At 29.4% G+C, this 22,422-nt stretch overlaps 1 protein-coding gene across 1 annotated transcript; it reads right to left on the reverse strand.

Moving 5' to 3' along the window:
* Window positions 1-914: 914 nt before the first annotated feature.
* On the reverse strand, window positions 915-19,617 carry LOC132724295 (uncharacterized). Its single transcript, XM_060709134.1, has 10 exons — window positions 19,474-19,617; window positions 11,373-11,497; window positions 10,058-10,623; window positions 8,251-8,304; window positions 7,493-7,631; window positions 7,003-7,118; window positions 4,985-5,057; window positions 4,193-4,401; window positions 3,392-3,694; window positions 915-1,806 (listed from the first exon to the last, which is right to left on the reverse strand). The coding sequence occupies exons 1-10, from the start codon at window positions 19,539-19,541 to the stop codon at window positions 1,771-1,773; spliced, it is 1,689 nt and encodes a 562-aa protein (XP_060565117.1). The 5' UTR covers window positions 19,542-19,617; the 3' UTR covers window positions 915-1,770.
* Window positions 19,618-22,422: the final 2,805 nt, after the last annotated feature.

Raw genomic sequence — 22,422 nt, forward strand, 5'->3', positions numbered from 1 at the left:
TTAATAGTTACTCGTCATTGTAGAACTGTGTTGTGTCAGGAATAAATAACCTCGACAAGAAGAATCGTAACATTTGCATTATTATAAGAATCAAATATTATATCCCTATATATGATTGAGTAAATTTAACGACTTTGACGAAGCAAAAACTAAAGCCATAAACTCTCTTCAGCATTATATATTTAATGAGAAAATCGTTAGTTCTTGTGCGTTTACAACACTTTAATGTACAAATAATTGGTGAACATTTCTGGTAACTATTCTGGCTTCTTATGAATTTTCATGTAAATACACATATGAAGGAAACTCTTATATAAATTACAGTATTTATTGAAACGAAGTGCCTTTCTAGAGACAAATTACTATGCTTCTGCATGGTTGCCTCCATCGATAAGTGATAAACAAGAAACGTACATGTGTTGTATCAACACTTTTAACGTGTCTGTTAATTTTTTTTCTCCGGTATTGAATATTCTGCATTATTTAGAAATATTCAGTGTTCATTTCAAGTAAACAAGGACAAAATATGTTACCATTAAAAGCTCTTGACCTGTCATTTATTTCGCCTTTTAGAAAGAAACTCGTGAGCATTTGTGTCTAAGAAAATAAACTGCTTTGAACTTAACTTTAAGACGCTTCAAGCGGAGTTAGGGTGACACAACTAAGCTTATGATTTGTCAATAACTTGTTTATTTCATGCATGTCTACTTGATTATTGGCATTTCATGAAAATGGCATTCAAATTTGTCAAACATCATTACTGATGTTAAGTATTATCGAGAAATCTCAAGTAATAGTAAAATTGTTATAAAAAAAACGTTTACGTTGACACATGCAAATCAAACATTTGTATGGATTTATTTGTGGATCATTTGATTACAAAACAACAACAGCAACAACGAACGCATCTCACTCGTACTGTTTATTTCGTTATTAAAGCTTTAACAGCTTATATACAGTACATTCGTATTGTATGGCATTGAAAATAAAATCAGTATATTATCAAACATGCACAAAGTTGTTTTATAAGTACTTTATAAGTATGAAACAGGATTGTCTGAAGAATAACACTATTTCTTTCACATGTACAAGTGCAATTTCTTACATAAATTCAGTAATTCATTTATTTGTCAATTATGTATCAAACAATCTTCAATCAATAATTTATATTATTATTTCAAATTACCATTTAAAAGGTTCTTTAAATGGTAGATCAACATATATGTGGTATGATACTGAGTGTTATTAATGGAACACAAACATAACAAATTTGTCACAAGTAAAATGATAGTATTAAAATCTAAAATAAATTATGTTAGTTATGACGATGTTAGATTGTTACCAATGTTATATACATGTAGTTTGATAAACTAATAACTAACTACGGCACATATGATTATATTACAGGTATCATGTCGATGGTTTTAAGAGACAGAGCATGGATATTTTGATTTAATGCAAAGTTATCTGAAAACTTTAAATTGTAGATATTAGGAGTAATATAAAATATTTTTTGTAAACGCCCTCGTAAATAATATAGAAGTATGAAAAGTATTTGAATCAGTTCGTTTAGTTTTTTGCACAAACAAATTGTAAAATGTAACCAAAATTTGCATCCGTAATATTGTACAGCCATCAGATTAAAGGCACATCATAAGTATATTAAAATCCCGTATCATTTTGGTCTGTTTCACTTGAACACAACTTCAATCATCATGGCATGGTTCACCAAGAAGTCAGCATACTTTTCATCTATACTTTGTTAGCTCTTTACAAATATGTCACTTGCGTTGTCACCTCAAATGTCTGAAAAAATAATAGTTAAATGTAAATATGTGCAGCAGTTTGTATATACAGTTATCTTACAATTTCTTGTTCATATCATTACAATCATAGCATCATGTGCATATGAAGACTGAACAATAATCATTTTTAAACTTCTTCGTTATGTACATTTAGAAAGAAATATGACCCTTGTTCACAAATAGTTTAGACTGACTGTTGTTAACTCTTTTAAACGACTCTACAATATACGTGTATTACACGTGGAAAGAAAATAATTTGCATTACTAATATCAATAATACATAATCTAAAATCCTGTAAAATGTCGTACTATCAATACCATAATAACATTTTACTAAATTAAATGTAAGTTCTCTTCTAATCAATACATTATTTAATCGTTCGTTAAATGCCAAATGTCGTGTCCATTTCAGAACAAAAGTTGGCGTCCAACATTCAACTCAAAGGGTTGAATTTGAAGCATACGTATGGAGAGAAATATCCAAACTTGCCCAACAAGAGAATATGACCACCCAACATGTCCTTATGCATTGACTTTGTATTATGCGCAGCAGAAAACGCATTGAAAATATTTGTGTATGTTTTAAATCAATGCTAATAACGTTGTCACAGACTGAATGCCGTATACGTATTACTATGTTTGCTCAGATATGCACATATTGGTTATAATTTGTTCAATTATGATAATTGCTGTTTAATTGTAAGAGAAATAATTACACATAAATATTCTCGTAGTGATTATGGTATGTATTTTTGAAAAATATTCCTTAACTTTTCATTTAATTTCCGAGTGACTCTGGCTCATCTCTCGTATTTACAGAGTGAATATAAAGGTTTTCCTAAAGTAAAAGTTAAAAAGAAGTAATTTTACAATGTATCTGTTTAAAAAGATATTTTGTTTCACAATATATTAATGCACTTTGGCACTTATCTCTGGTAAGGCATTACCTGAATAAATGCTTAAGCAAACATGATGACTTTTATATACTTAAAAATGAAATATTGAGCAATATTGATGAAATAAGATGCGTATTTTCATTTTTCGTATTTTAACTGTAAAAAATTATTTTTCATTGCAGTGAAACATATTTTCCATATTTTCACTGGTGTCTTGCCGGACTGCTTTCTTCTTAATTCTGCCAGTACAAAAAATTGAACGGAAATTCTTTCAAATTGTTATGTCAAAATAAAAAAAATGTATATAATAAACAGAAAATACAAGTTATTTAAGTTATTTTCTATAAATACAGCCACTCATGAAGTATTCATTTCACACCACTCGATGAAAATAAATCCTGTATATATAGAAAAAAACGAACTTGAATATCCTCTATTTATTGTTGTTATTATTGTTGTTGTTGTTGTTTTTATTTGTCAGTTAAAATAAAAACTCGTGATTAGGGAAAATAAATTAACGAATTCTACGTCAAAGTTAAATTAACTTGCTGGACATCAACACGTCCGTCCCTTTTTTATTATCCAGAATTTTATCCTTATTGCTTATAAAGCTAATAACATGAAATTGAACATTATGTCAAATATAATAAAAAATCTTACTTTGATTACACATTTAAAGAATGTACTTACCACATAATTTTTGCCTCTAACAGACGAGCAGATATGGGGTAAACTCTTTACATCACGTTTATATTTATACAAAGATGGACCTGTTGCATTTAAATCTTCATCTATGTCATAAGCGTTATTTACATAAAACACTGGATCTTCGTCATCACTGCAACTTTTGTGTCGCCTTGGTAACGTCACACGGCGAGTTATTTTTGCATTAGAATTTACAGCTTTTATTGCAGGAAGAGTCTTCCTTTTATTTACACTTGGGACTATAAAACTTTCATCTGTATTCACTCGTTGCATATCCGTATACATATCCTGAAACGAATTAATAACACGTTTAATTGATAATTAATAAATAATATGTTCTTATTTTTGAAGTAATTTTAAGACAAAGTAAAGATAAGATAAACTGTTTAAATTATGTATTCTTGAAACAGAATAATGTCTCCTATATAGTGAAATATTAAGTTTAGTTCATACATATACCAAGATAATTTAAAATTGAATTGTGATATCAAAATTTATATTTTCTATTATCAATTTCTTAGTATGTACACAAGTGATACACATTTCAGGACTAATTGACAGCATTGCTTTTCATTATTCTAAATACACTTATTATAACTGTATCCATATCAAACTATACATCGTCATTAACAAAACAAGTCGCTGTGTAACACAATCGAGCTAAAATAATCTGTATAAACTATAGACTTAACTTTGTACTTAAATATATTCATAACGCATATCGTAACATTTGAACGCAGTTGACTCCGTACTATTCTTGTTTAATGAATCTATTGAAATTGCAACCTTGTCATTTGAAATATCTGTAGTGGTCTTGTCCATGTCAGTGTCATCTTCCTCTTCATCATCGTCACCTAGAATATCTCTTATCAATTCTCCATACATATCATCACAGTTGGTTTTGTTACTTGGATCTTTGCCTAGTGTGCTGATAAACATCAACGATGCAAAACTTGTGATCGCTGTAAGGGATTTAGTACCCCGACCTTTCCCATCTGAATGAAAAAGAAAATGAAAAGAAAATTGACAATATTCCATGATGATTTAAACAAGTCCATTTACATTCTAACACAATAAGAAATACATTTTATGTGTGCCAGTAAAGTTTTAAAAGCAACATTATCATTGAAGAACTTTTTGTACATTTTGTAGAATCAATTCTGTATAAAGCCTTAAATATAATACAATATACACTTTAAATATTATGCAAAAGCACGAGTGATTTATAGCTTCAATAATGGTTAAATAGAGAAAATAGAAAATTAATCCATAAAGAAAGTCCAAAACGGCATAATTGAAAATGTTGCAGAGCCTGTTCATGGACGGTACTGCCAAGTGCAAGTCAAGTCAAACTTCAATCCACGCCCCTGGCACCGGCTTAAGCAGAATTCAACATTTAAACATGAACTGGTAAAATTTTGAATTTAGAAACATCCGCAGATGTGTTCATACGGCGATTGTTTATGATTTATATATCTAATTGTATATTACATTGAAAAATACCTAGAACACCAGTGAAAATATAGCAAACACACAGATCAATATAATTAGTACAATATGTATCCCAATAATACTTACATATGCAGTTAAATATCTCAGGATCTGATGCCCCCTTTGACTTAGAAAGTGTAATAAGCAGATCTATATCTCTCTAAAATAAAGAAAGAAAAAGATTTCTTAGAATTCTAAAAAAATACGAGGGCTTCTTGTTGATGCTTTTAAAATTTATACAATAACGCTATTTTTGCATTAAAATACACGTTTAATTTGATAACTTTTGATTTCATTATTTAATTACAATATAAAGGTACCGGTCGCGTCCGTCGTCTTACGCCAATGACCTTGCTCAGGCCGTCATTAGTCATACTGCCGTAAGCCATTTGTTCAAAGTGTAAAATTATTTCTACTACCTAGGTACCGAGCAATTGATATAAAAACAGATATGAAATTTAAACACATATTTATACATTAAGGAGTTGTTTGGCTTTTTGAATAAGCAGCTTTTTGATGACATTTATCTTTTCTGCAATTGTAGAGATAGTAATTTTAAAAAATCTCCATTTGCTGCAAGTATCGTCCAAGTCATTCGTACGACATTCTCGCAAAGAATGATATATTTTTGACTGACATGTGCTTTTTCTGCTACTTGTTAAAATGAAATTTTGATAAAAGAAATAAAGCCAAATGAAAGTGAAATTGATAATGTTGCTAATAACGGAGGATAAAATGCTAAATTTCATTTGAAAATTATTCAATGAAATGAAAATCATATTAATCAAAATAGGATAAGTGGTGGCTTGCCCTAGTGGTTAACGAGCTGGACCTCTAATCTCAGAAGTTCTAGCTGCGTGGGTTTAAACCCCCTTGAGCAAGATACTTTACACGCATTGCTCAGTACTGGTAATTTCCAGGAACGGAGTAGAGAATGTGTCTAGAAACTTATAGCTTCCTACACGATCTGACCAAAATACACCCTATAAACTAAACTAAAATAGGATTTCATGTTTATTTTAACCTATAAGATGAAAATCACATCTCAAACTAAGTTAAATATTTGGTACCACGAATCACGAATATGAAAATGGACTGCAATGATGGCGCGTGCGGTTTTATCTTTTAAATGAATCACTGTTTGTTTAAATGTAAGGAAAACAGTAAATCAGTTGTTACGATGTTTTTTTAGTGCATCAAATATCAGAAACGTGATCACAACTTGCATTACAATCCACAATATCATTGAACAAGTCAAATATGAAATTGAAACAATAACCTGGGTCATAAAAATATCAACAATATTTTCTGAAATGAAAGAATGGCAAGAAGGAATAATAAATTGAAATTCTAAACAATTATATTGCTAAATAGGAATTTCATCTCTTTATCCAAACATATCACGGAAACATAAACACAGGAAGAAACTAATAACAATATTGTATGAAATTTCTCCACAATATTTGTACACACCGACATCTTTCTATATAAGGGTTTGTAAACATTCCTTGGCATAACTTTCAGTCATTAATCAAAATGCCACAGCCTAGCTATCACAGTCTAAATGACTCAATGCAATGATTTATTTCGATTTGAAGATTGATGTCAATCTGTCTGACGGAGTGCTGATCTTTTTGTTGATGTTGTTGTTGTTGTATTGTTTTATTCTCTATATTTTCATTGCATTTCTAACATCTTCATCTTAATTCGAACGTAAATTAATTGGAAACTGTGATATTCTAAAATGTTGCTAAAGTAATCTTTTATTCACTAGCAATATATCGACAAATTTATATCATTTGCACTAATTTCCAATAGATTATTGCATCATTAAATTCCTAAATTACCAACATAGCTCAAACTGCATTGTATCTGATCCTTTTTCAGCATTGTATTATGTTATTCAATAATGTATAATGATTTTGTCTGTACAAAATGTTCGAAATAGAATATGTTTAAACCAAACTTCATTGTATATAAACACACATAATGTTAATGTAAACAAGACCAAACAAAGCAAGCTTTTTTCGAATTCGTAAATAATTAGCTAATATATGATAATAAAAAAAGGTTAATGACTAAAAACACACACGCGATGTACTTACCCGCATTTCAAGCATGAGATGTCGTAATTTCTTTAATTTCAGCACTACTTTCTTCTTAGACCGCTTTACGGTCATTAGTTCTATATGATGTTTACGATTTATTGTCATCACGAAACCTGTAATGTACAGAGTATAAGAAAATAGATAATTTTTCTTTGTATGAAAATTCATAAATATTTTAAAAGATAAATTCTTTTTTTCAGTATTTAGCCATAAACGTAAAACAGGAAAGGAAGACAATGCATCATGGCGCTTATACTGAAATATTTCAAAGTTAAGTCACATTTAAGTCAAGAGTGTATCAGTTACATGTTATTGAAAAATTTGATCAATTTTATAATTAATTGTAAAATAAAGTCTTATCACCGTTCAAAACGTAAAGTTTCATTAATTAGATTGCATTGACGTGAAAAATGAGAAATAATGAATCAGAACAAAACTTAGCAATACTTGCTAATGAAACATATTTTAAGGAGATATTAGAACTTACTGTTGATGATTCGTACAATCCTCCATGGTAACAGAAGAACAAGAATAGATGTAGCGTCTTTCCCTGTCTCATACCAGTTACTGTCAATAAACATAACGTCTAATACAAAAGACACCAACACAATGACCGCATCAAATACCTGCCATTAAGACAATAGAGAGCATCAATGTTAATGAGAATACAAAATAAATAAATAAATAAATATAAATACAGACGTTGGAATTTTACATTTTCCTACATTTACAAAATCATGTTTGTCACACCTAAGTATATTTAACGGACATTTGACATTGAACACATTTAACCATGTTTCACCGTTATAGCTTTCTATCCTAGTCATGGTCTTATTACACTACAAATAGGTATAACAATTAAAAGCACATTATGCCTGATAAATGGAAAAACGCAATGTTACTATAAAATGGGAACATATGTGTTATATACTGTTGTAACTTCAATAACAAATGTGCGAGATATAACCTGAAGATAAGATCGTTGAATGTGACAATTTGCTTTTGACTTCCATACAAAATGCTTATTCACTATAACTGAAATAATTGCCAAAACACGAAAAAAACAAATGTTCACTTAGGTTACAATTGGTGAACCTTTTGGAAAATGTTGTAGGACACTAAATATATGCAAAGAAAGGTTGTGAAAAATGAAAATGATAACATGTTTTTAGCTTAGTAATTATGCCTTATATTATGATATAAATACATTCAATCATAAACCATTTATTAAAACAGGGTACTTACTTCAATTTTCTTTCTGAAGAACACACAGCCAAGACACACCATTTTTAACAATGTCTGAAAAATGGAATAAGCTTAATTGCAATACTCTCTGTCACTATCCTTAAAACACAGGCATTGTCAATAAATTGCCTGTTTGAACAGTAAATATATACAGGTTTTTCCAGGCAGTGTACTGTTGAATATGTAGTATATTTATGTAGTTTTTGATAAGTGAATATTCTTTTATCATGAATATCAAGCTCGTAAAATAAGACATTTATTTTAATATCATATCAAAATTGTTTCTTTTTAAATCGTTGGTAGTTTAAAGTAAAGATAACATGAATAGATAAATTTGTTGATTGTAAACAAAGAAAACTTAAAATACACAGTACCTGATCATTAACCGCTTTATTTATTGGTTTTATCAATTTTACCCACAACTTGATTGTTGACCCGTAAAACTTACCATAATATAGATGATCATGTTATTTTAAGTATGTCAGTTCACCACAACATTAGATAGATCTATTTGATTTATTGCTTGTCATCAGAAATAGAAATGGCATAGTAACTAACATCATTTTCGCGTGGGAAAATGTCTTAAAGTTATCATCTAATGAAGGCGCCGAAACAATTCATTAAACAGACAATTTAGTATAGTGAAATACCCTTCTTGTACTCACTTGAAACGTGTTAGTCCTTCAGCATTAACGATGATTAATTATATTTTCTTATTTTCTATTAGTATTATCATTTTAATGTACACGCCAAACAAGTACAAGATATATATTCTTTGAAAGTATGGTGTTTAAAACATCTTTTTTAATAATGCATGCGCTTAATGTGGTTTTCTTTTTTCATTTTAGAAATCCAAAATGTTCTTAAACGGAGGCCCTTTAAGTCTCCATTTAAAATGGAGATGTCTGTGTAAGAGGCAAAACCGTTTAAATAAATAGTTTGTGGTATATATAGACATAACGCACTCTGCTTTCTCGTTTTAGCAACGCATTTGACGAAGCAGAAAAAAATCAGGTTTTCCAAGTATCAATTTTACTGAAATGCATAAAGGTTTCTGATTACTATTAAGAGTCTTTAGTATTCCCAAATGACTCCTTATGAAGATATTTTAAGGGTGAGAACATTCTGTACAGCTAATGTATCAAGACACACATTTAATAGGCCTGTCATGACATAACCAATACTCGCAGACACATTACCGTAATAGTGCTCTGATTTAGCGATGGCTGTCTTTTTTATTACGAATTTTATGGAGATTCTGGAAAATAAATAGACACACAGCTTGTATGCTAGGCACGAACTATCTCACGTTCAATTACGACTTACGTTTGGCAAGATTATTTGCAAACGACGATCTGAGTTTTCAAGGACCAAATTGCCCTGACTATACGGTTGGTATTAAACCGCATGTATATGATTGATTTTATCGTATAACAACCATAATGATACAATAACGACCAGTGTAATACATTGCAGTGAACTGCTTTGCTTTTATATACTATTCCTTCAATGCATAAAAAATAAACCCAAGGACTATTATGCATACAAGTATAATGATAGAAGTTTTAAAATTGCAAGACACTCCGACAAATAAGCGCTATGATTGTATTAAACTAGCATTGAAAATGAATGTGAAATAAAATCTGAACATCAAAGGTGACAAAAAGCTGACTTTTGTTGCAACAAAGGACCGAAATATTACCAGTAATTAAGTTGCACAAACAAAATATATTAAAATAACATGCTTTTGCGTGTTATGTTGAATCTTGTTTGAAAACATCAACTGTTTTGAATTTATTCTACGTACCTCTACAACCATCACAGATAGGATTGAGAAGCCTATATATTTGATAGTGTGTGATATTGTTTGGATCTTTTCATTTTCTTCTTTATAACCATCATATCTTGTACTATGAACACTGCCGTTTGTTTTGCGCAAGACTGACTTACAGACATCTTCAAATGTCGATATCACCATGTAATTTTCTTTATCAACGTGAAGGGTAAACACAAACACTTTTGGATCATGAGTGTTTCTCTTAGACTTTCTTGTCGACCTCTTTTTAACTGAATATCTATGAGGTCTTGCGCTTGACTCGTTAATAACACTTTCTTCTTTCTCACTCATTTCACGTTCATCATCCGAAGTTACATATCTCTTTCTTCTTTTGGCATCATCATTGTGACTGTTTGAATTTAAAGAAGATTTTGAACTATGCAGACATTTGGTGGTATTTCTGGAGTGTAACTGAGTATTTATAACTAAGTCTAAGACATCTCCCAGAGAGTTTGCATCTGTTACACATTCTCTATCATCTGACTTAAGTTTTTGTGTAAAAAGGTCCAGTTCCGCTTCTTCGTGATCGAACCGCACTGAAATTAAAATGACACTAAAATGTCTCAATGCTGTTTCATACAAATGATATATTGTTTTTTAACTAATCTAGAATTTAAGAAGGTTATGTATTTGTTGTTTTTGTAGCAAGCTCAAAAACCATAGATATGATTTATGTTCAATTTTTTTTTAATTTAAAAATAACGGTTTTCAGAATAGGGACTACTAGATTTAATTTTCTGAAATTATTTAAATTAGAGTGTTATCAATAGAATAGCTACTATATAAATGATTCATGTTTGCATATATTTATCACTTGTGGCAATCATAAAATTATATAATGTATTGTAACCCTACTTTATTTCTACTGAACAGAGACATACAATTGGTATTTATTACGTAAATTGGTAAGCAGCAGAAATGTTATTTTAATAAAAACACAGCTTCGTAGATTTTAGCATAAGAAAGAAAGAAAACCTAATTAGAATTTTAGAATTTAGATAGCATTTTGTGGACATCATACCTACATGTTTTCAGCATAACAACTTAAACACCATTTTTTTACACCAATCATACTTACATGTATTTCAATTGTTTTTGTATTGAACGTTTATGTGTTTAGGACTGTTGGTCTTTTTCACTGAATAAATTAGTAAAGTTGGTATATACATTAGTAATTATATGTTTCGTGACAGTATCTTTCACATATTTTTTGAAGTAGATGGAAACATAACAAATTACCCAAATATGTGACCTATTAAAAAGTTACACATAATTTTATTTGTACCTCTGATTCCATGAAGATCGACCATAAGTTCTGCCATAACACATAGACATTCCAAAATAACCAACATACACACAAATATTAGCATCGCCCGGCTGTGAAGAGATTGCAAGATTCGCCCTCGTAAACTGTAAAAAGAAAAGGTAAACATAAAAGTCATAAGTTTTTTATGAATATAAATTTCAGATTATTTTTATATCTCGGTTTGAATGTTACACAAAAAGATAACAATAGCAAAGGCTTGACCAAAATGAATTTACATTGTATTTACCTTGTATATTTATTGTTATATAATTATAATGCATCTTTATTTCATTTATGTAATTATTTTTATCCGTTTAAAGTACAGATAAAAGTATATTATATGCCTTGTAACTTTATGTTATTTACTATGTATCTTTTATTATGTTAACCTTGTATCTTTATGTTGCATGCCTTGTATCTTTATGTTTTATACATTTTATTCTTATGTTTTAAAATATGTATCTTTATGTTGTATGTCTTGTATCTTTTATGATGTATGCCTTGTATATTTATATTATATTCCTTGTATTTTAATGTTATATTCCTTGTATCTTTTATGCTGTATGCCTTGTATCTTTAATATTTTATGCCTTGTATCTTTATGTTGTATACCTTGTATCTTTATGTTGCATGCCTTATATCTTTATGTTTTATACATTTTATTCTTATGTTATAAAATATGTATCTTTATGTTGTATGCCTTGTATCTTTTATGATGTATGCCTTGTATCTTTAATGTTGTATGTCTTGTATCTTTATGTTCTATTGTATCTTTAAAGTTGTATGCCTTTTATCTTTAATTTTGTATGCCTTCTATATTAATATTATTTATATTGTATCTTTTTGTGTTGTATGCTTATATCTTTTGTGGTGTATGCTTTGTATCTTTATGTTATTTATCTTGTATCTTTAATGTTATATACCTTGTTTCTTTTATATTGTGTGCCTTGTATCATTATGGCATACCTTGTATTTGTATGGTATATGCCCAGGACCTTTATGTTATATGTTTTGTGTTTTATGTTATATAGCTTGTCTCTTTATGTTGTAAGACTTTTATTTTTAGGTTATATTCCTTGTATCTCTATGATTTATTACCTTGTATCATTATGTTGTATACCTTGTTTCTTTATGTTATATGCTTCATCTTTAGGTTATATTCCTTGTATAATTATGTAATATGCCTCGTATCGTTATGTTATATATCTTGTATCTTTATATTTTATACCTTGTTTGTTTATGTTATATACATTGTATCATTATGTTGTAAACCTTGTATTTTTATGATATATGCCTTGTATCTTTACGTTATTATTATTATTATTATTATTATTATCTGTTAAAAGTACAAATCGGTTCCATCATTATAATGACCTTTATTACAATGTTCACAACAACCGTAAACCTTAATGATAAACATATTCTAACGATAACTTATTGAAATATGTCCTCGACTGTCTGTAAATTGCTTCAAAAATAGAAAATCAAATTTAACTATAAGAAAATCAAAACACGACAATATTTACATTTTAGCCCTTCCTTGTCAAATTGAATAACTTGAAATAGACGAAGTCTTACAATGGTGTAAACGAAGTATACAGCCAGGAAACTTTGATTGCAGACTTAAATTAACTGAACGGTCCTTTTACGAAAACAAACCCCAAAAAACATCACTTAAGTTAAGCGTATATATCTCGTAATTGTAACATTGTTATGAAAAATGAATCTTCTAATTGCAAGAAAAGTGATCTTTACAAATTCAGTATATGATTATTAAACACTAATATGTTTTAGTTAGTAGAAGTAATGTTGTCGCTTCCGTTTCTTAAGTATAGTTTAAAGTTTATAAGTAAGTATTTACAAAATTAAATTGGTCAGGCGCTTAAATAATTTCATAAAGTTTTCTTTATATACAGTTTATTTCAATCAAAACCATTAGGCTTAAAAGCCCATGAGGCATACATACACAAAACTTTATACATTTAACAATAATTTAATTTTAACAATATATGTCTATTCCCTGAATAAATCGATACGATCTTGCAAACATAATTTACTCAAATACGATATATATATCATAAAACATAAGCAGAGTTCGATTGACGTACGAACGAAAATTGGACAATATGTTGGCAAGATTAGATGCTTCAATATCAGACTTGAAAGAGCAAATATCCATTTTCTTCAAGATTTTACCATATGTTGATGCATAATCAAAGCGATAAATAGAAACTGATTTGAATAAAATTTGTCAGAATAAAGTTCATTTCTTGATCTACTTGTAAATCTTCATCAGCATCGCTATTGGCTAGTTCATGTAGTATACAAATTTGAAATCGAATAATTTGATTTAAATGTAAATGTAAACAAGCATAACAAAGGAAAAAAATCTAGATTTCGCTTAAAGAATAGTACATGTAACATTAATTTTTTTAATGATTTCTTTACTTGAAGAGAGGTTTGCTTGTATATTGATACAACTTGTCCAGTCATGTACGTTTATAATTATGTTGATGACAATCGGTTATCGACAAAACGTCACTTTATTTACGACACACATTTTAGTATAGTATTTAAAGTTAAAGATTGTTCGTGCTTTAATTCATATTTTTATATCAACTTATATTGATATGTTAAATGTCAACATCCTGAAATTTGGTAGTTCTGAATTCCTATGACGAGAGTGAAGCTACGATTCTTGGTCCAGTAAAATCCTATTGATGTGATACATATGAGCCGAGTCACGACAAAACCAACGTAATGCGTTTGCGACCAGCATGGATCCAGATTAGCCTGCGCATCCGCGCAGTCTAATCAGGATCCATGATTTTCGCTTACAAACCGTATTACAAGTAGAGAAACTGATAGCGAACAGCCAGCATGGATCCTGATCAGACTGCGCGGATGCGCAGGCTGGTCTGGATCCATGCTGGTCGCAAACCCTCTATGTTGGTTTTGTCGTGATGTGGCTCAGATTGCTTTGTAAAAATGTATCATTCTTACAAGCATCACATTATTTAGATATTTTACAGACATCATTGGAGTGCATTACGTTATGATAATCAAAATAATAAGGATATTAATGTTTACACCAATCAGCGTAAGATCTGGATTTGACATTAATAAACAAAACATACTTCTTTGCTCATATTTATGTCAATTATTTTCTTTCTATAAACATGTAATTAGATATTATTTTATTTTAAACTGTTTAACAATATTACATGGTATATCGATAAAATGCTATGTTGCCTATAACCTTCACATTTGATATGTATTTTCTAAATTAATTCATTAATTATAATTATGGAATCATCTGGCAAAGTGTTTGTTATTAATTATTTCAAATCCAATATATAAAAGTTATGAAAAACTATTGACATTTCGCAAAGAAATATTCTTAAATGGTTCAGAATATTTGAGTAAAATTATTATTTTCATTTATTCAATGAATAAATTCTTACTGAATATCCTTTAAATATCATTGAATTTAATTTCATTATGAGAAAGTAACAACACTGTAATAAACTTGCTCTGAATTTTCTTTCATCGGCAATTTGTTCTTGCAATAAAAAAGAATCCTTGATAATAAGACACTTGAATAACAGGATGTAAAAGGTTAATTGGAGTTCAGAAACCAGAGTCAAATTACAATGTCGTCAAATTGCGCTGAAGATTTGTTTTATAAAATAGCGTTAAATGTCACATTGAATGTAGAACAAAATAATTAGTGTATAGTGATATAATGATATAAAATATCATCGTCATAGCATATACATGTATACACACGCAGAAATAAGATAAAAATCCTCTATTTTTAATCAAAGTCGACAGAAATTAACAAATGACATTAAAGAATCGTTCGTTTCAATTAAAATACAAAATTTCTAAAGCCTTTAGTATTTAATTGATTTACGTGAATACAATTTAGTCAACAATAACTGGCATTCTAAAAAAGTAAAAACAGAAATACTTAATCTCTCGTGTATGCATTTCCATTAGTTAAATCTGATCTGAATGTTGACCGTTAAAGAATGATTATTTCCGCTGATATTTTGTTACAGTGCAACCTCCGCAGAGTAACATACTTTGGGAAACAAGGATTTAGGTCAATACTGGGTGATGTCCCGTGTGGCTGAGGGGTTGCCGACGATGGTTGAGGCATAAGAATTGCAATCACCGTATATTCCTGAGTGATCGTAAGAGGTGACCAATAGGTTTAAATAATTGGTGTCTATGCACCTCCTAGCTCCAGCAGGTGACGTGATTTTTATACCTGATGTTTGAAGTTTGTTATATCTTTCCTGTCTCACTGCCATATTACATTTACTATATGTAGACCAGTTAAACCAAACAAACAAATAATGTTCGCTGGTGTTGCTTTCCAGAGGTTTAAGGGTATATTGGTATATTCTTATAAAATTTATAAACGAAAAAATTAGATTGCTTTCATAATATAATGTAATAGTTTTGATATAATATGTCTCTATTATTTGCACATGAATATTGTACGTAATCAGAACAAAATATAACGCTGCTATTTCATGTAAGAATTGTAACGTTTTGCAATAATTTCATGCATGCCATATTCTGAATGAAATGCATTGTATTTAAAACAAATTTCTTTCATACATGTACTTGGTATCATATTTTATTTAATCAAATAATAATATTGTTACTACAGACAACATAAATATAGCTTTATACATTTCAGACTTATTAGATAATCTTACTTTAGGGAAAACCTAAATATTTTTACAGAGGTTATTGCTTAAGGAGGGCTTTGTTTTTCCTGAAAGGTTGTACCGTAAATATAATATAGCGTATCTGATTATTGCTCGAATGCTCTATTCGAGATATCATTAAAAATATATTTCCTTAATGGACTTTGTTAACAGCTGAAAAGATCAATTTCATCTTTCGATGTTAAAGTGGAATAAATGTTTTATATATTGAGTTTTGCTTGAGTGGATATTTCAGGGATTGATTAAACAGTATTTCCTGTTGGTAATATCCCACGAGCATCATTTCAGTTATTTCAGGGCTTCCTCAAACTGAAATGATTTGAGATTTATTCAGATCTGCTTCAATCACATTAGACGAAAAGTATGTTGAACGTGCGTGTGTGCACATCTTCCCGTAGAATTATTTAGTAAAAGACCTATATTCACTTTAGATCCCACCAACGACAATTATTTACTGTCATATTTACATCCCATAATTTTCATTCTCCTGTTTTTGTTTACCTTACTTATAATTTTCTCTTTCTCATATTATTTCACTGAATTTGACCTTTCTGTTAGGTTTTTATTGCGAACCTGCCAATCATATACCCTAATTTTGATTTTATTTTCCATTAAGACTTTTTATTTGAAGCTCTAATATGTTTGAGAAAACATTGAACGAGTATGTAGTGAATATGCAGAAGTCGATAAATGCACGGAAATGTCGTATTTTCATAAGAACATAGCAGTTATAGCAGACGACCATATTCTTTAAGCTCATTTCATATGACGTCATGACAATTTAGAAAATACTTAAAATCGTCTTGTTGATACGTTTCTATACCACTGAAAACGAAGATTTTTCAGTCAGTATTGCATTAGAGTGACACGCATTTTAAGAAGTTTTGCGTAAATCTTTAACACACGAGCATGCAGTAATACCATCATAAAACTATCAGTTGTATAGACGTCTACGCTATTCAACAGAATTATCGTGCACACACGGAACAAATTTCATAGAGTTTTCCTGGTGCTGGATAGACAAAAAAGCACGTTATTACGGGCTTGGCTGACAGCGTTTAATTATTGTTTCCCGCTTTGCAGACGACATTTGTATTTGAAGCAGAATAACTGATAGAAGACTGTTATATGTCGTTCAAATGTCACAGAAATTCAAATAAATCTTACTTCTGAAGAAGAGTTCTTTCATAGTTAATACAGGTCAGGATCGATCGCTGTTGATGGAAGCAGAGAGACGAAACACATAAACTACGTATGCTATATATTATAACATAGGATAATGCTTGTCATTCTTTAATGATATGTGTGTGTGTGTGCGTGTGCGTGCGTGCGTGTGCATGCGTGCGTGTGTGTGCGTGTGCGTGCGTGCCTGACACACACACATATAAATCATACTTAGCCTTCTTTACAATGTTACAAATTTCCAATTAGTATATCATTATAGTATATCATAAGCGATTAGCAATATTTTACATTGTACAAGTGTATTTCTTTCTAATACTTTATCTATCCTATCTTCTTTATAAGTAAATTCATTCTTTTTCGTGCATGAAGACCATTTACTTTTTCAACAAAAAGTATTTATCATGTAGGCATATACTTATGAAAAAAACATAATTATTGTTATTGCAATGATTTCACAAATTTATGACATATTGATATATTACATCTGAGTAACTTATTCTATTCTAGATTACGGTTAATGTCCAAGCAAAATAAAACAAGGGTGACAAATTTTATTAATAATAATAATAATAATAGTAATAATAGTAATAATAATAATAATAATAAATAAATAAATAATAATGATCACAATTTGTTAGAAATGATACAGGTAGTTAAACGATAACCTACCAGATATTGCACTATTTCATTGCAGTTATCATTCATATATCTGTTAATGAAGAATAAGCTTTATTGTGCAATGGTTCACACAAGAACCACGAGCAATACATCAAAAATTCATGTCACAGTAATTAAAACGAAAGTCGTTTCTATCTGCGGCGTTTTTGTGCAATTAAAGCATGATAAAATAACTTGTCTTGATATTAAACTGTTCAGACCAATGTTATTTTTTTACACCTGTATGATATACTGTATCGCATAGAGAATGATTTTTCAAACAAAATTCAAAATTTTATGATATCAAAATAACCTACATATGCCTATTTCAGTGTAAAAACAATAACAAATTATGTAGTATAAATTTAATGAGCGCAGTTTTTATAAGCTCTTGCATGCTACATCTAGCTATGTTTCGAGCAATAAAAGTAAACAGACATTAGTCTTGTTTTTAGTTTTCGTAATTTGTATTTTTTGTTCCACACAATAGTTTTAAGATCATAATTCACACCACAGTTAAATGATCACAGTTCATACAAAGCTTAAATGGTCATGATTCATACAACACTTAAAGGATCATGATTCATACAATACTTAAAGGATCGTTAATCATACAATATTCAAAGATTAAATGATCATATTTCATAAAATAGTTCAAAGGTCATGAAATGCTTAAGGGATCATAATTCATACAGTATATATACAGCAGTAGTTGAAGGATCATAATTCATACAATATATGAAGGATCAGTATTCATAAATATTTAAAGGATCATAATTCATACAATAATTAAAGAATCATAATTCATACAATAGTTTAAGAACTATAATTAATACAGTGATGAAAGGATCATAACTCCGACAATACTCATTTTTACTTCGGAAGTCAAATTATTCATTGTAACAACGCGATAATTTATGCCAGTTCCAGAAAAACATTCCTTACAATGGGAGTTATAATTTTTAAATGATAATGTTTTATATTAAAAGTCTTTTGACATTTAATTTCTTGACTTGTAAACTATTCTTATGAACTGATGCTTATAAAATTATCCTTTGATTAATATTTTTGATTTTCTCCAGGTTATGGTATGCTTTGAGTAAATGATAATGTAAATAAATAATTCCGGTAGAATGTTTAATAATGAAAAAATGTGTTAAATTACAATCATTTTGAATATCACATAAACCACTACACAGTTGTGTAATAAAGCCATTTAATAAAAAATTATATTATACATTGGTTAATTTTTGTATATACTTATATACTACTACTGCTGCTGCTGCTGCTACTGCTACTGCTACTGCAACTGCTACTGCTACTGCTACTACTTATAATAATAATAATAATAATAATAATAATAATAATAATAATAATAATAATAATAATAATAATAATAATAATGAGTATATAAAGTTTTATATTAGAAAAATACAAAAATAAATCTTAAATCTATTTATTTTTTATTCCACATAACTTCAAAATGCGCTTACCTATTATTTTTAAACGAATGAATATACTGTCTTTTAGAATCCCTTGTCAACGACATTTTTTTTTTCATTTACTTTAAATCACTGATAATCCAAAATGTTAACGCTGCTTCTATCATCGGAATTTCAGCAGTCTGCTTTCTTCTCTTGAACAGCAGACGACACTGATTATCGCATCGGAACAATTATTGATACTGGTATACAACGCCTGAGAAGGCGATATACAAGACACACTTATTTGGTAAAACGTCGTTTGCAAAGATATATAATCACACACACACACACACACACACACACACACACACACACATATATATATATATATATATATATATATATATATATATATATATATATATATATATATATATATATATATATATATATATATATATATATTAGTTTTTGATAGACATTAAATGTCCATGTTGGTCGGACAATAGGATAATATTAAGGCATTACATTATTTAGTTAATAGTAGGAATAGTATTATCATACCATTTCTGCTCTTTGTGATAAAAACTTTCTCTGCTTTTGAATTTTAGCTTTCTTGTTAAAATTTACTAATGTGCCCATTTCCTTTCGTTTTCAACATGCTAAAATGTCAATTTCACACTATGATTCCGTATGATTGCGTTTTTCTTCTCATTGTTAAGTTTGTTAGCTGTTTGATAAGTTGTTAAAAAAAGCAACAAAAACTATTCCAAAACAAGTACAAAACTCAATAAAATGGTTTTATGACATGACTTTTAATTTCTTCTTGTTTCCATTGAGAGTCAATATAAATTGACATCGACTAGACTGATATCGATGTAACCGAACTACGTCAAAGGTGTGGCGCTAATTTCAACTGTCTGTCATTAGTTACCAATCGTTAATGGCTTATTGGGGTACAAGGTTCTACCCGAACAAGTAAGCTTCATGTTTACAATATAGTTTTGTATTTTATTTCGATCATATACTAAAAACAATTATGAGATTTAATGCTTTCGGTGTATATCCGAGTCTGTGGAGCTCGCTAATATGATCTTAACAAAGCTGAATTAACATGATCCATAGTATTGAACATTTACATTATCACCATGCAATATATATCCTAAACAATTTCAAATTGTATGGCCAAATTATATGTCATCATTACAGATTTGCATACAGATGTATATTACTTCGTGATGTATGATTTACTGTACAACAATTAAATCTATCGTCACTGATTGAAAGGGAAATTAAAGAAATTAAAGGCAAACCATTCATTCACGAATATAAGAAAAATATGAGAAAAAATGTTCCATGGCATTTTGTTATGAAAAAAAGATCACTTCATTTGTTTACCTTCATTCATGTATTCAGAAGCTTAAAGTTTTTGTTGAGTAAACATGAATCGAAGAGTGAATCATTTGTTATGTAAGGTCAATGTCTTATATAAATTAAACGTATTGACTAAAGTGTTTCTGGCATAAAATCCAATTAAGCCTTACTTACAAGAGGAAATTAGATGGCATACACCGTGATTCCATAGAAATATCACCGGAAATGTTTTTTTCAGAATTAAAGCAGAAGAGTAGTTTTATATACACAATTCATTACAGATGTAAAGAACTTAAGGACAAGTAGGAAAAGGTGATAATTCTGTAAGGCTAGAACAAAAACGATAAATTATTGCTATTTTAGAATTAAAATTTGTATCTCTATAGTGATGTATTAATGTATTATAAAATATGATTAACAAGATCAATAAGGAAGGCGGCGTTCATTGAACGTCTTGTTAGTACAGACTATAAAACTTGCATTGTTTTACCGATATTTTATTGTTCTAAAACCATATTTTGTAAGTCTTTAAGAATATCGTTCGGTATTTTCACTTGTTTGAACGTAAGATCAAACATTGCGCCATTCAGTGTATTTTGTCTATTTCAACTCTAGCGGTATATCATAATCGATTTAACATCGTAAATTTGCCGTATTATATTATACATGATATGTTTTCTAGAGAAAATTAAACTGGCATTATACCAATCCAAGTGTGAGGAAAAAGTCAAAATACCTTTTACATTTTGCCATAATTGTTTTTTATTTGTTTCCTTTGTTCTGCTTCACAAAAATAATCAATAACTCATGTGTCTTTGATGATCTTTCGTAAGTGGTCGGAAACCTTCACTGAATAGAAGAGTGGTTTAGTTTCCATTTTTGGCTTATCCTAGACTCTTATCAATTATTGGTCAATGACCAGTATAATAGCCAATATTTTGAAATATACAGCTAGTTCAACTCAACTTGACAGTGGACAAATAAGCATAACGCGATTCTAAAGAATGCGTTGTGCTTCTTACGTAAATTTCGTGAAGAAAAATATAAAAACGTCAAAGTCACTGGCCAAGGTCAACTTTAGCACGAAAGTGTCACATTAAAGGTTCCATGATAACCGCCGTATGAACATACCTGCCGATGTTTCTAAATTCATAAATTCGAAATTTCACCATTTTTATGTTTAAATATGGAAATTGACTTAAGCAGGTGCTAGAGGGGGCGTAGACGGTTATTTGCATTTTCCAGTACCTCCATGAATAGGCTCAATCAAACCTAGCAATATTTTCAATATTGTCCTTTTTGACGTTCTTTATGAATTCAGTTTTCTCTATTTTATTTGGTTATCAAAACGTGTGAAGTCTTTTATACAAAATCATTGCTTTAGGAATGTTAAATCTATGTCAAATATAAGGCAATAATATATAGTTTAAATTTCTGCATCAAAACACATTTAAATATTTTACTTTCAGTCGATATCATGAAAATTATCGCGGTAATATATTAACAAGACTAAAGGTGCAACGTTTAATCAGAAAAAAAACCCACGATGAATTGTTCCTGCTTCGTTTGGATTATTTGAAGCTCTCTGTGTTTCTTTAAAATGATTAAGTAAAATAAACATCTGGTATATTTACCATCAAACTG

The sequence above is a fragment of the Ruditapes philippinarum genome, unplaced genomic scaffold, assembly GCF_026571515.1.
Source record: "Ruditapes philippinarum isolate M1 unplaced genomic scaffold, ASM2657151v2 ctg7075_1_1_1_1, whole genome shotgun sequence".
NCBI lineage: Eukaryota > Metazoa > Mollusca > Bivalvia > Venerida > Veneridae > Ruditapes > Ruditapes philippinarum.

What these genes read in the sequence shown, in the direction of transcription:
- LOC132724295 (XM_060709134.1), bottom strand. Translation starts at nt 19,541, where the DNA reads ATGAAAAAAAAAATGTCGTTGACAAGGGATTCTAAAAGACAGTATATT. An exon ending in TCTTCAGAAAGAAAATTGAA is followed by an intron (nt 7,632 to 8,250) that starts GTAAGTACCCTG and finishes TCTTAATGGCAG; the next exon opens with GTATTTGATGCGGTCATTGT. An exon ending in ATCTCATGCTTGAAATGCGG is followed by an intron (nt 5,058 to 7,002) that starts GTAAGTACATCG and finishes TCTTTATTTTAG; the next exon opens with AGAGATATAGATCTGCTTAT.